A 13,245-nucleotide genomic window follows, 5' to 3' on the forward strand; every position below is an offset into this window, starting at 1 on the left:
TTTTTGTGGATGTAGGAGGAAACCAGAGTTCCCGGAGAAACCCCACACAGGCACGCATGAAAATTCTGAGATTTTAACCCTCGTCCTCAGACCTGTGAGGCCAATGCTTGGACTGTTCGCCAGTTGATATCTGGGCATATATTCACAATCAAGCGTTCCCACTCACATCGATGAACAATTTAGTCTTCAATGGAGGAAACACGCACACACCTGCGCCACCGTGCCACCCCAATAATAAAATTAAAACAGCAGGGGGCAGTAGTGTACCAGTAAGCCGTCTGTGAGCCGCCGTAAAAACGAAAAGAAGAAGGAGACGAACCTTGATGTACGACCTGTTTCTCTCGCTTTCTTTATGTAACATCACACGTTCCCCTTCTTGAATTAGTACCGAACCTACGTAAGTCTCGACCGAGTACGTCAGTTAGTGCTTTAGTGTCCTCAAACATCATACCTTCAGTTTTGGTTCACGTCGAAGGCTTTTAGGACTCGCTAGTCCGGTTTAGCTTAGCTTGCTAGCCGCCAACAAAGAGACACGTTCGTGCAGTCAGGTCCTCGCAAAGTATCGGTCAACACAGATCAAGTGTGAACGCGTCGGGATTCTCGTGCGAAAATGTGTGCAAGACCAACAGCGAGGTACGCAAAGGAGTTTAGTGGAATCAAAGAGGAGAAGGAACCTCAACCGCTGGACGCTGTTTGTAAACAACCACGTGGTGTGTTTCACGTAACAGGTTTGTACTATTTTTACTCGCGTTTAATAAAATTCCCAACAATGTTCCCATGTTCATATTTCAATGAATGTATGGTGGTGAAGGTCCAGAGGTTTGGGGAAAAGAACGTTCAAGATTTTTACCCTTAGGTTCCTCCTTACCCCCTCCCCCCTCTTTTTTTTTTGGTGGCTACTCTTCAGCACATTTGGTCATGCCAAATGAAATAGTCAATTTAAATCCGAGGATATAGATTGTTAGCGTTGTTATCCACCAAACGATCAGAAGGGGTTGTTTTCACTGACGTCACTTTTTTGTTGTTGCTTAACTACCCACGCACCACTGCTGCCACCATTTAACCTCTCTACCTAACGCCTACCAGTGTGGAAGTTTCCGGAATGCTCTCCGTTACTGTTTGTGTTTCGGTTTCATGGGCGTTTTGGGACTCAAGTACACAAGAGAAGACTTGCTAACCATCAGAGAGCTTTCTTCTTAGTTTTCTTTTGACTTTTTTTTTTCGACAACTCTCTCCAATTTGCTGAAGCTTTTTCCAGAGTTACGAGTCGGCGCGCTCTTCAAAGCCTCGTGATCCGGTACACAAGTCTGTCTGCGTTAGCAGGGACATCGTCTAACACTTCCAACAAAAGACTTTGGACGTTCTGCGGCTCTGTGCTTCACGGAGACTTGTCTTTGTGGACGATTGTCTGACGTTGCTGTCATGCTGCCAGGTCTCAACCCTTCCATGATTTCCTAAGTGGGAGAACTTGCAACATAGCAGGGTGTTTAAATACTTATTTTCTTCACTATATGTGGGAATACTAATGGACCTTTCCGATCTGTCACTCACTCATACAATAATAGCCAATCAAGATAGCCGCATTGTCTAAACCCCTGGGTTGACCCACCCCGCTTGTCGTCATGTCCCACAAGCAATGCTGGTTATCGGTCGGAAAAGTTAGTTTTACGAAGAAAATGGTCCTCAGATGCGCTTGGGGAACGTGCAATTCTGACAAAAGTGATAAAAGGTTGAATGTGTTTTTTTTTCTTGTATCAGAAAAGTTCCAAATAATGCTTTGTGCATCTTTCCATGTAAGAAGTGGAGCGTCAGCTCATCAGTTTGTAGCCATTTTATCTTCCTGGCCCATGGACAGTCGCACACACCGGAGCCTTCACACTTATTGGCATCTCTGACTTGTAGCCAGACAGGCGGTCATCAACAAACTGGCTTTTGAGACAAGAGTGCTGCTGTCGTGGATGTCTCTGTTATTCAAAAAAAATAAAGTACAGTGGTATCGTGCTACGTTTAGCGTCCAAATACTCTGGTATCGGTACTTGATGTAACACTACAGGGGGGCTTAGCCCCCAGAAGATCCACATGATGTAAGCGACTGGAGAGCACAAGCCCATTTCAAAAATGGCAAAAAAAACTTGGGAAATGTTGGTCAATGTGACTTGTGACCAGTTCAGGGTTGTAGTTCGCCGTTTTCCCTCGGTTACTTGGGTTAAGCTCCAGCACTCCCGTGATCCGTGTGAGGATAAGCATGTAAAATGTACATGGGCATGTTTTTGGAAAAATATAACAAAGATAGGTGGCACAGTCTATGACTGGTTAGCACATTTGCTATCACAGTCAGCTGGGAGAGGTGCAAGCACACCCGCAACTCTGGTAAGGAACAGAGGCTTGAAAAATGGATGTACAAAGGTACATCCATCCATCCATTTTCAAAGCCGCTTATCCTCAAGGGTCGTGGAGAGTGCTGTAGCCTATCCCAGCTGTCTACGGGCAGGAAGCAGGATACACCCAGAACTGGTTGCCAGCCAATCGCAGGGAGCATCGGGACAAACAGCCGCACTCACAATCACACCTAGGGGCAATTCAGAGTGTCCAATTAATGTTGCCTGTTTTTGTGGTGTGGGAGAAAACCTACAGAGGCACAGGGGAGAACATGCAAACTCCGCACAGGTGGGTCCGGAATTGAAACAAAATCAATCATAGCTTGAGATTTGACTACCAAACAAGTGTGTTTGTTTTCTTCTCTCCTGCAGACGTCAGTGAAAAATACCTTCATCCTTGGCAAAAGGAGGCAGATTCCCTCCACATAAAAACAGAGAAGGAAGAGCACTCGATTGTTAAAGAGGAAGCAAAGGAGCCCCATCAGATTAAAAAGGAGCCAGAAACCCATCTTCTGAAACAGGAAGTAGAGGATGATCTCACCAACTCAGCGTCATACTTTGTCCCTCTGAAGAGTGAAGATGAAGCCAAGAGTCAGTGTGAGGAGAAGGGAGGGGTGGCGCCTCCAAGCAGCAGCTCAAGTCAACCCACAGCAACAGAAGGTGATGGAGAGCAAGATGGAAGATCCCAGGCAGATGGTGACAATAGAACCTCACAATCTCCTGACGTAGATGATGGCCATGGTGAGGATGATTATGATGATGATGATGATGAGGAGGAGGAGGACTATAACTATGAAGATGATGGTGATGAGGACTATAACTATGAAGAAGATGGTGATGAGGACTATAACTCTGAAGATGATCGTGATGAACCGTCTGAAGATGATATGGCACGTGAGTACAAAGCCTGGAAATGTATTCATTGTGGGAAAACAGGTAGATTAAAGGGGGGTTTGAAAGTTCATATGAAGCTACATACTGGAGAGAAACCTTACATGTGCTCAGTTTGTGGCAAAAGCTTCAATCGCAAGTCAACTTTAACATCACATACAAGACAACATACTGGAGAGAAAGCTTACGTCTGCTCAGTTTGTGGCAAAGGCTTTAATTTCAAGGAAGGTTTAATAAGACATACAAGACACCATACTGGAGAGAAACCTTTTGTCTGTTCAATTTGTGGCGAAAGCTTCTATCTCATGTCAGGTTTAACAACACACACAAGAAAGCATACTGGAGAGAAACCTTACATGTGCTCAATTTGTGGCAAAAGTTTCTTTGATAGGTCAACTTTAACATCACACACAAAAACACACACTGGACAGAAACCTTTTGCTTGCTCTCTTTGTGGTATAAGATTCTCTCAAAAGAACGCTTTGGCAAGACACAAAAAAACACACACTGGAGAAAAACCTTATCCTTGTTCAGTTTGTGGCAAAAGATTCACTCAGAATGGAAACTTAAAAATTCACACAAGAATACACACTGGTGAAAAACCTTTTAAATGCTTAATTTGTGGCGAAAGTTTCACTGTAAAGTCAAGTTTAATATCTCACACAAGAACACACACTAAAGAGAAACCTTTTGTCTGCTCAGTTTGTGGTCTAAGATTCTCTCAAAAGGGTCAGTTAGGAAAACATGAAAAGACACATTAAGTAAAAAGCTGTCGTGTCCGTGCTGACGGAATGGTTTTAAGAGATAGAAGAAGAGATGGGTAGGATAGTAATTGTTTTTTTTTTCAATGTTAAAGAAAATGAGTTATGTAAAAATGAATGATTTGGAATAAAATATGCAAGTGAATTTTCCAACAGTGATTGAAAACCGTGAAGTCAGTAATTGCTTCTGTAACTACTGCTTTGTCAAGTACTGTCCTTGTTGGTGTTTATCTCAAAGATGTAAATAAAATGAAATAAATTTGAAGATGGAGAAAAAGCTGTGCTTGTTTAATGACCTGAAACAAAATCACTTGCTGCAGTTGTGTAGCATCCCTTCATTACACTGTCAATTTTTTTTGAAACAAACAAGAAAAATAAGTCAATGACAAGAAGAACATAACAGAAAAAAAGCAAGGACACCCAGGACCTCTCAAGATCTTGACCTGCTTCATGTTTAAAGTACATTTTCGTCAATGTTTGCCTAACTTTCGCCATTTACTGTCATAAGACAGTCAATATGCTTACATTGATATTTTTTTCTCCCATTGACTCAAGCTATTACCTGCCAATTGGTGTGTTACTGTATTTGAGCAAAGAGATTTATTATTGTATCGCAAACTATTGCATATCCTGGTAGATTTTTTTTTTTCCTGTAAAATGCAATATGTAGTTTTTATTGAAAGGTGGCCCCTATGTCTTATTAGCAAAAAGGTTATGTGAAGTTACGTGTTATCCAAAGACCTGTATTGGAATCATTGTAAATAAAGTTATCATACATTTGCTGCAATGAAGAAATGCTTTGCTACAGAGCTTTATTCAGCAATTGTACAGGAAACAGATCTGCGCTCAAAAGAGGAAATAGCCGGCTGTAGAAGACCAGACAGAGCCAGTCTGATGGAAGGCACCTGAAGATAATTCTGAAATGACTATTGCCCCACTACTCACTTCCAGTGCAGTTATTTTCCGTTCTTCTTGCAGGAAAGCAAACTGCCGATGAATGCCTCCTCCTAATTTTTAAACCGTTTTAACTAAATGTCACCATGATGAAGCTGACAACCTGTTTTGCTTGATTTATTGCACTTGCAGTCCATCCATTTTCTTTGCCGCTTATCCTCACGAGGGTCACGGGGAGTGCTGGATTCTATCCCAGCTGTCAACGGGCAGGAGGAGGGTACACCCTGAACTGGTTGTCAGCCAAACAGTCGCACTCACAATCACACCTTGGGGCAAATTAGTGTCCAATTAATGTTGCATGTTTTTGGAATGTGGGAGTTAACGAGAGTGCCCAGAGGAAACCAACGCAGGTACGGGGAGAACATGCAAACTTCACACAGGCGGGTCCGGGATTGAACCCGGGACCTCAACTGTGAGGGAAACACTTTACAAGCTTCGTCACGGTGCTGCCACTTGCAGTCCAAAGTAAGAATTTTTTCCATGAAACAGAAAATAATTTTTTGGGTCTCACCCAGGTGGTTGGGTCTAACTAATTTTTGTTGTGGTCCATGTTACTAAATACATCCTGGCAGTTTAACTCCAGTCTGTTGGAATAAAATGCAGGTAAATAAAATTGTGAACATAAAGAGATTATTAATCAACATTGTTTTAAATAAAAAAAAGATTTCCTTAAATATTAACCGTCAATTCAATTTCTCAAACAAATTAAAAGCCCTCTTGTCAAGATTAGTAATATTATTTGTTTATTCTTGTCAAACGGTATTTTGTAATGAATTGGAGCCTACAGAGACTGATGGATGCTCTGCCGATTTTTGTGGCCTTGAAAAAAGAAGACAGGGAAGAAACTGTGTGCTAGGTATTGATAATATTCAAGTCACTGATGTGAAAAACAAAATCTGAATTTTTCAAATTCTACAGCAAACTATACCTCAAAATTTTTTGAGAGATTGTGCTGACAAATTTCTGAAAAATAGAGGTCTGGTAACGTGCGCCTACATAAAATCGCATGTTTGGCATTTATGCCGCCATACTGACAGTCAAACAGCATTATTGAAAGTTAATTCCGTTGAGACGAAAACGAAAATATGTCTTATAGTTTTGTCCGATACTGTTAAACATTTAGAAGGTGATAATAAACGAAGGTACATAGAAAAATTAGAGACACTTGGCATAGAGGATTTTTCTATCCTCTATTCTATTTTTAATGGAAGTCGATGTTTTCGCCGATAACAAACTTGTTAATTCGCTTCTCTGTCTTGGATATATGGATATACACGTGTATCTAGGAGATTCCGAGATTTACATACACAGAAGATTTTGAAAGCGTATCAATTTCTGGACACATCCAAATACTTTGTTGCTGGATGGGTCAGAGATGGCATATCCTGTAGACTTGAACGAAATAAGTCTCACTTTGTGATGGTAAAGGTAAGTTGCAACTTGTAATACTAAATCTTGGAATTCATAACTTGCATAAACCAGGGAATTACATCAAGATATGATTTTGGACTAAGTTATGGCCGATAAAGAAGGACTCACGATTTTTTAAAACTGACAGCAACAAATCTAACTGGAGTGTATGAAGCTCACACTTTATGATGTTTGTCACAAACCAAAAAGTATTCATAGATTGATGTTGTTGTTTTTTTAAACATAATCATCCATATCCCCTTTTTGGGAAAAAAAATAGGACAGGGAGTCGTCTCCTGCATAAACCTCTCTGTGACAGACAGTTTATTATTATTTTTTTAAATACGAATTGTTCGATAATGAGTCAACTTGGGATACTAAATACTTAAAGGTCAAGTGTCATCACAATAAACATTCTAAAACAGATATTGTAATGAAAAATACATACAACATTATTCACTTCAATATTTATACGAAAAAATAGATATGAGTGGAGAGCACGTCATCCATGCGCAAAGTTGCGGAAGTGTCATTTGACGACATCCAAGTGGTCGCCATATTTGCTGCATCTCCTGTCCGTGATGTCACCCCAAATATTCACCATTGAAAAGACGTGGTGGACCCTACTATGGGAGACGAACACGCCCCTTCTGACACAGAAACTCTTTTCGAAGAAGAGAATATCACACACTTATTACTCTATTGTTTTGTGCCATATTCAGATGATATGCGATCACGTCCAAACCGCCTCCCCGTCCGATCCACTTCCGCGGAGGAGATGAGCCATCGCGGCCCGGTGCCGCGACGAGCCACCCCGGCCGACAGTGCTGGCTCGGCCTTCCCGGCCTTGTCAGCCAAGGTGGCTCATTTTCGGTGCGGAGCTTTATGGTGTTGTTCATAGCCACCGCTGTCCGCAATGAACAACACCGCTGACCCGGGGCGCTTTATGGCATTGTCGTCGCACGTGTCTGAGTGCGCCATTGTCGGCAGCGTTGTTCAGAGCCGTCGCCGTCCGCGAGCTGAACGTGCAGCCTTCGCGAAGCTGTGTCTGGCGGACGTGGCGCCTCGGCCTGGGTGGCTCATTTTCGGCGCCGAGGTGGCTTATCACAGAGCTGAGCCGGGCTGCTTTACGACGTTGTCATCGCACACGGCTGATTCCGCCATTGTTGGGAGTGTCGTTCATAGCTGCTGCCGTCCACGAGCCGACGCAGCAGCCTTCGCTGGCGAGGCGACGCAGCAGCCTTTGCTGGTGACCCTGACGCCGTCCGAAGCGCACATCGACACATTTAGCACGCCTGTCATATGTACGCGGATCTTTTGTTACGTTATGAGAGACCGATTACATGTTCTGCCCCAAACTATTATTTTTCTTAGTAGCTGTATACACACCTAGCTGTCATTTGGAACCCACGAAGCTCTCGCCCTTTGCGCCCATGCAATCCATTTTTCATGACGAACCGGGTCTGTTGCAAACTTATGAAAGCTAAATCCATGCTCCTGGGTGTTCAACCAATGTCCAGCAATGCAACGACCCGGCATTTTGGCTAACACGAAGGAACAACGAGCGACCTTCCCGGAGATAAAACTAATAGAAACAAAGAAGTCCACTTGAGGGCAGTCCTGCCATGTACGTCACTTCCTGCTTCTTCTCGAAAACAAGCGGGAGTTACAAAACGGTGTATATGTCAAAATCATGGTTTGTGGTGAAAAAAAATGCATGGATCCATTTCAGCTGCTATTTTTTCATTAATAACATACTAAAAATCATGCATTTCATGACAGTGACCCTTTAACAATTTGCGATTGATAAAATGTAGTAATCCACACGGAGTCAAGGGGTTTCACTATACCGTTGAACATCCATCCATCCATATTCTATGTCCTCACCATGGTTGGGGGTGTTATGGAGGTTGTTCCAGCTGATTTGTGGCGTTAGGGCACCACCTCACACCCGGACTGGTCACCGACCAATTGAGGGGAGATGAGGACAAACATTCTGAATGGTTAGAATGACATTCACACTCAACTATTATTAAGGGCCATTTATTTGATACCACTTTTTAGTCCCATACCAGAACAAGTGTTCAGTCTTGAGTGCTCCCTGATACAAAGTGGCAATACCAAAGTTAATTTTGATAAAATAGAATGTAACAACAATGGTAACTAATGGTGAATAAGTTATTTTTTTTCTTTCTGATGCACGTGAGGATTTACCAAAAGTGTGAAACCACCATAGTGTATTATCATGTAGTGATGTGAAGGACTTAATCCATGTCAGATTATTAATATTTGCTTTATACGAGAGGATTTTAGCCTTGATATTGGTATAATTAGCTATCGTAGCTGATTTCTTGAAAATTATAGCACAATAGAAATGACAATGAAGAGGTCTTTAATCGGCTCATGAGGAAAACGGGTTTGGCTGACCAGCTGCACCACCAAACCACGTTCTGAGTCAGCCAAACTGTTGTTCCTCTTTTTATTGCTTTCTCAGGTTACATGGTTACACAGTACGGATGGCTACACCCACCCCAACATAAACACTAAGGTACATGTTTCTTCAAAGTTAGACAGTGTCCTGATAAACCCACGAGAAAAAACAGGGCATTGTTTAAAGACATGTTTATGGCGTTTGCGAGTATCCGCATGTGGTGGAAGCGGAACATTGCCTCCCCAGCAGGGGAGGGGAATGGAGTCACCAGGGAAACACGCTGAGGTCACAAAGGAGACATCGCTTCCCAGTGTACGGGAGTATCTGCTTGAGGTCGGCAGGGGGGCATCACCTCCCAGGTGTCGCTGGGTCACACGCATCTCACAGGGAGAGCAATTCAGTGCAAGACTAACAAACAATTGCATGATAAAACAATTCAAACAATAACTAAAATAGTAATCAATTATTTCACAGGATGTGATGGGCAAAACTTGAAGGAACACCAGAAATTTTCCTGTCCAGGTGGCAGCGAAGGCTTGTCGGCTGCCGCACGTTGCTGTCCAGGCGGCGGTGACAAGTATGCAACCGCCGCACGTTACTGTCTCGACGGCGAACGGATCACAGCCACCCCACGTTCCTGTATTGATGGCAACCGGTCCACGGCCGCTTAATGTCCCTGTCCCGGCAGCAACGACGATCCATCCTTCGCTGCGTCACGTAACTGTCCCGGCAGTGGCGACTCCTTAGCCATCCCACGTTTTTGTCTTGACGGCGACTGGTCCACGGTCATCTCATGTTCCTGTCTCGGCGGCGACCCATCCACGACCACCTTCGTTCCTGTCGTATACCGTCTCATGTTCCTGTCTTGATGGTGGCAGGTATACAACTGCCTCCCGCTCCTGTCTCAATGGCGTTATGTCCGCGGCTGCCTCACTCTCTTGTCTCGACCGGCCCGCGGCTCTCTTCCACTCGTGTCTCGATGGAGACTGAGCTGCTGCCGATCCATGTCCACGCCTTGACCGATCTTCGACAGCCCATGTCTTGAAGACGACCGGCACGCATTCCTCCTCACGCCCCTGTGTCGATGGCGGCCACCTCCCTCTCCTGCTTCGATGGCGATCGATCATCAGCCGCCTGATGATCATGCCTCAAGGGGTACTGATCCACGGCTGCTTCACGACCAAGCCTCAGTGACAACTGATTCCCGGCTGTCTGATGACCATGCCACGGCGGCGAACGATCCTCGACCGCACCCCGACCAAGTCTGGGCAGCGACTGATCCCCGACCGTCTCATGACTGAAACTCAGTGGCGAATGATCCCCGGCCGCCTTGTGAGCTGACCTTGGCGGCGACCGATCCACGGCTGCCTCACGACCAACCCTCGGTGGCGACTGATCCCTGGCCACCTCAGGACCCCATCCTGGGAGGTCTTTGTCCGGAGCCGTTGCCTGCTCCCGTCTGGTTCCTGCTTCGCCTTTGGGTTCCTCTTCGAGGACGTCCACCCAAATCATCCTGTAGGGACCCTGGTGCTTGGTGTCCTGGCTGACCTCCTGACCTGCTCGCCTGGACGGCCACCAGACTGATTGGGTTTGGGGGGGTTGTGCCCTCCCCCAGTCTCCCTTCCACCCTGCCCTGGTCATGTTTTTTGTTCTGTTTTTTTGGTATTTTCGCATCTGGGATCCGTACCTTATTGGCAGGGTTCTGTCATGTGCAAAGCTGGACCACAGCCAAGAGGGGCGTGGCCTGGCCACCGCTCTGAGCGGTTTCATCTATGACACTTGTCTTCGGTCACAGCTGTTTCACATGAGGCATTGTGATTAGACCATGTATTTAAGTTGGAGTTTTGTCACTGCCATTTGCCAATTTGTTGAGTATGCTTTACTGCATCCCGGGTTCTTGTTTTGTGGATCCCGCCTTCTTGGACTGTGTTGTCGGGCACAACTTAGTTTATAATAAAACCCATTGAACATCATGTCTTTGTCTTGGAGTCTTGCATTTGGGTCCGCCCCCGCACCGTTGGTTCGTGACAATCAGGGGTATTTATTGCAGTCTCAGCCTCCTCAGACACTAAGGTAAGTCGAGGTTGTCAAGAACGAGACTCGAAGGTGGACCCAAATGCACGACTCAGGTGACAGGTAAGCAGTGAGTAATAACCCTTTATTCGTTACAGCGTCAATTACCAGGGAGTCAGTCCAAACAAGCAGCAGGATCAGTAACGGCAGGCGTACGTGGTTGGTCGGGAGACAGGCGTTGTTCGGTACACGGGAGGTTGGCGTCAGGAGTACGGAAGTGTGGGAACGAGGCATGTGAGGCAATGATCTGGCGAAGACCAGTCGTCCCCAGGGTCCTATAAATACCGAGGTTAATCAGTCAGAATGAGGCGCAGGTGAAGATGACCGGCACCGCCAAACAGATGGGATCTTCGGGGCCGGCACCAAATGGACCATCTTGAAGAACCGGTCGACTATGGAAAGTACCACCGTGTTCCCCTGGGAGGGAGGTAATCCAGTGAAGAAGTCCACCGGGATATACGACCACGGGCGAGAGGGAATAGGCAGAGGCTGCAGCTCTCCCAAAGGACGCAGGCGGGATGTCTTGTTGGCCACACACACCGGGCAGGCTTTGATGTACTCTCTCACGTCCCTACCCAAGTTGGGCCACCAGAACCGTTGTTCGACGACCAAGCACGTCTTCGCCATGCCCGGGTGGCAGACCGTCTTATTGGTGTGGACCCAGTCAATGACATCACCCTGCAGCGATGGTACCACAAACAGGTGACCAGGAGGAGAACCAACGGGACCCGGCGTGTCCCTCAGGGCCTCCTTCACCCGTGTCTCGACTGCCCAGGTGAAACCGGACACGAAGCAGGGCTGCGGCAGGATCGGAACACTTGCAGGCTCCGCGCGATCCCCCTCGTGGATCCGCGAGAGTGCGTCCGGTTTGCCATTCTTAGAGCCTGGACGGAAAGACAAGGTGAAGTGAAAACAGATGAAGAACAGAGCCCACCTGGCCTAACGAGCGTTCAGCCGCTTCACGGTCCTCAGATATTCCAGGTTGTTATGACCGGTGAGGACCACAAACGGAACTTGCGACGTCTCCAGCCAATGCCGCCACTCCTCCATCGCCGTCTTGACCGCCACCAGCTCGCGGTCTCCCACGTCGTAGTTCCACTCCGCCAGGGTCAGTCTCTTCGACAGGAAAGTGCACGGGTGGACCTTCCCGTCCTTGGTGCTCCTCTGTGATAGCTCCAATTCCCGAGTCCGACGTGTCCACCTCGACCACGAACTGCCGATCCGGGTCCGGCACTATGAGAATCGGCACGGTGGTAAAACTTGCCTTGAGCTTGTCGAAGGCCTCCTGACAGGTCCTGGTCTACTCGAATGTGTTATGTGGGGATGTGAGAGCATGCAGGGGGGCGGCAACGGAACTGAAGTTCCGTATGAATTTCCTGTAGAAGTTCACGAAGCCAATGAACCGCTGCACGTCCTTCCTGCAAGTGGGAGTGGGCCACTGAAGGACGGCGTTGACCTTCCCGGGATCCATTCGAACCTCCCCTTCTACCAGGATGAACCCCAGGAAGGACACAGAGGCTCGGTGGAATTCGCACTTTTCCATATTCACAAACAGAAGCACCTCTCTGACTTGTCTGATGTGGGAGGTCAGGTCCGAAGAAAAAATTAAAATGTCATCGAGGTACACAAACACATTTTATTCAGTTGCTCCCAAAGCACGTCGTTGATGAAACTTTGGAAAACGACCAGTGTGTTCGTCAATCCAAACGGCATCACCAAGTATTCGTAATGTCCTGTGGGGGTGTTGAATGCCGTCTTCCATTCGTCCCCCTCCCGGATCCGCACCAGATGGTATGCACTCCGCAGGTCCAACTTGATGAAGATCTGGCTCCCCTGAAGTTGTTCGAATGCCGTCTCATTCAGGGGAAGAGGATACTTGTTCTTCACGGTGATGTCATTGAGTCCTCGGTAGTCGATGCAGGGCTGTAGCGAAGCGTCCTTTTTCTTAACAAAGAAGAACCCTGCACCGGCTGGTGAGGACGACGGGCTTATGAGGCCGGCTGCCAGCAACTCCTCAACGTATTTCCTCACGGCCTGGTGCTCTGGTCCTTTTAGAGAAAACAACTTCCCTCAAGGGGGTGAGGTGCTGGGCAGGAGCTCGATGGCACAATCATATGGACAATGCGGTGGCAGGGATCTCGCTTTCGTTTCTGAAAACACCTCCTTCAGGTCATGATAACAGGAGGGCACCGCGGTTAACTCTGGAGCGGTACCCAGCTCTTCCAACTGTATGGGCGCGACTTGGATCCTCCCGTCCTCTCGGGCAGCGAAGCACCGCTTGTGGCAATCTTTGCCCCACGCCTTAATCTGGCCCGTGGTCCAATCAATATACGGATTGTGTTCCTTG

The 13,245-nt window shown here is 46.6% G+C and overlaps 1 protein-coding gene across 1 annotated transcript in view; it reads left to right on the top strand.

Annotated features, from left to right (window-relative positions):
• Positions 1 to 254: 254 nt before the first annotated feature.
• LOC133511037 (uncharacterized) overlaps positions 255 to 13,245 on the top strand; it is a 30,519-nt gene continuing 17,528 nt past the window's right edge. Inside the window, 5 exon segments of the mRNA XM_061839623.1 lie at positions 255 to 728; positions 2,751 to 4,025; positions 11,479 to 12,006; positions 12,086 to 12,420; positions 12,811 to 12,976. Coding sequence (XP_061695607.1) covers positions 611 to 728; positions 2,751 to 4,025; positions 11,479 to 12,006; positions 12,086 to 12,420; positions 12,811 to 12,976 — 2,422 coding nt within the window. The 5' untranslated portion in view covers positions 255 to 610.

Source organism: Syngnathoides biaculeatus, chromosome 13 (assembly GCF_019802595.1).
Source record: "Syngnathoides biaculeatus isolate LvHL_M chromosome 13, ASM1980259v1, whole genome shotgun sequence".
In the NCBI taxonomy this organism is placed as follows: domain Eukaryota; kingdom Metazoa; phylum Chordata; class Actinopteri; order Syngnathiformes; family Syngnathidae; genus Syngnathoides; species Syngnathoides biaculeatus.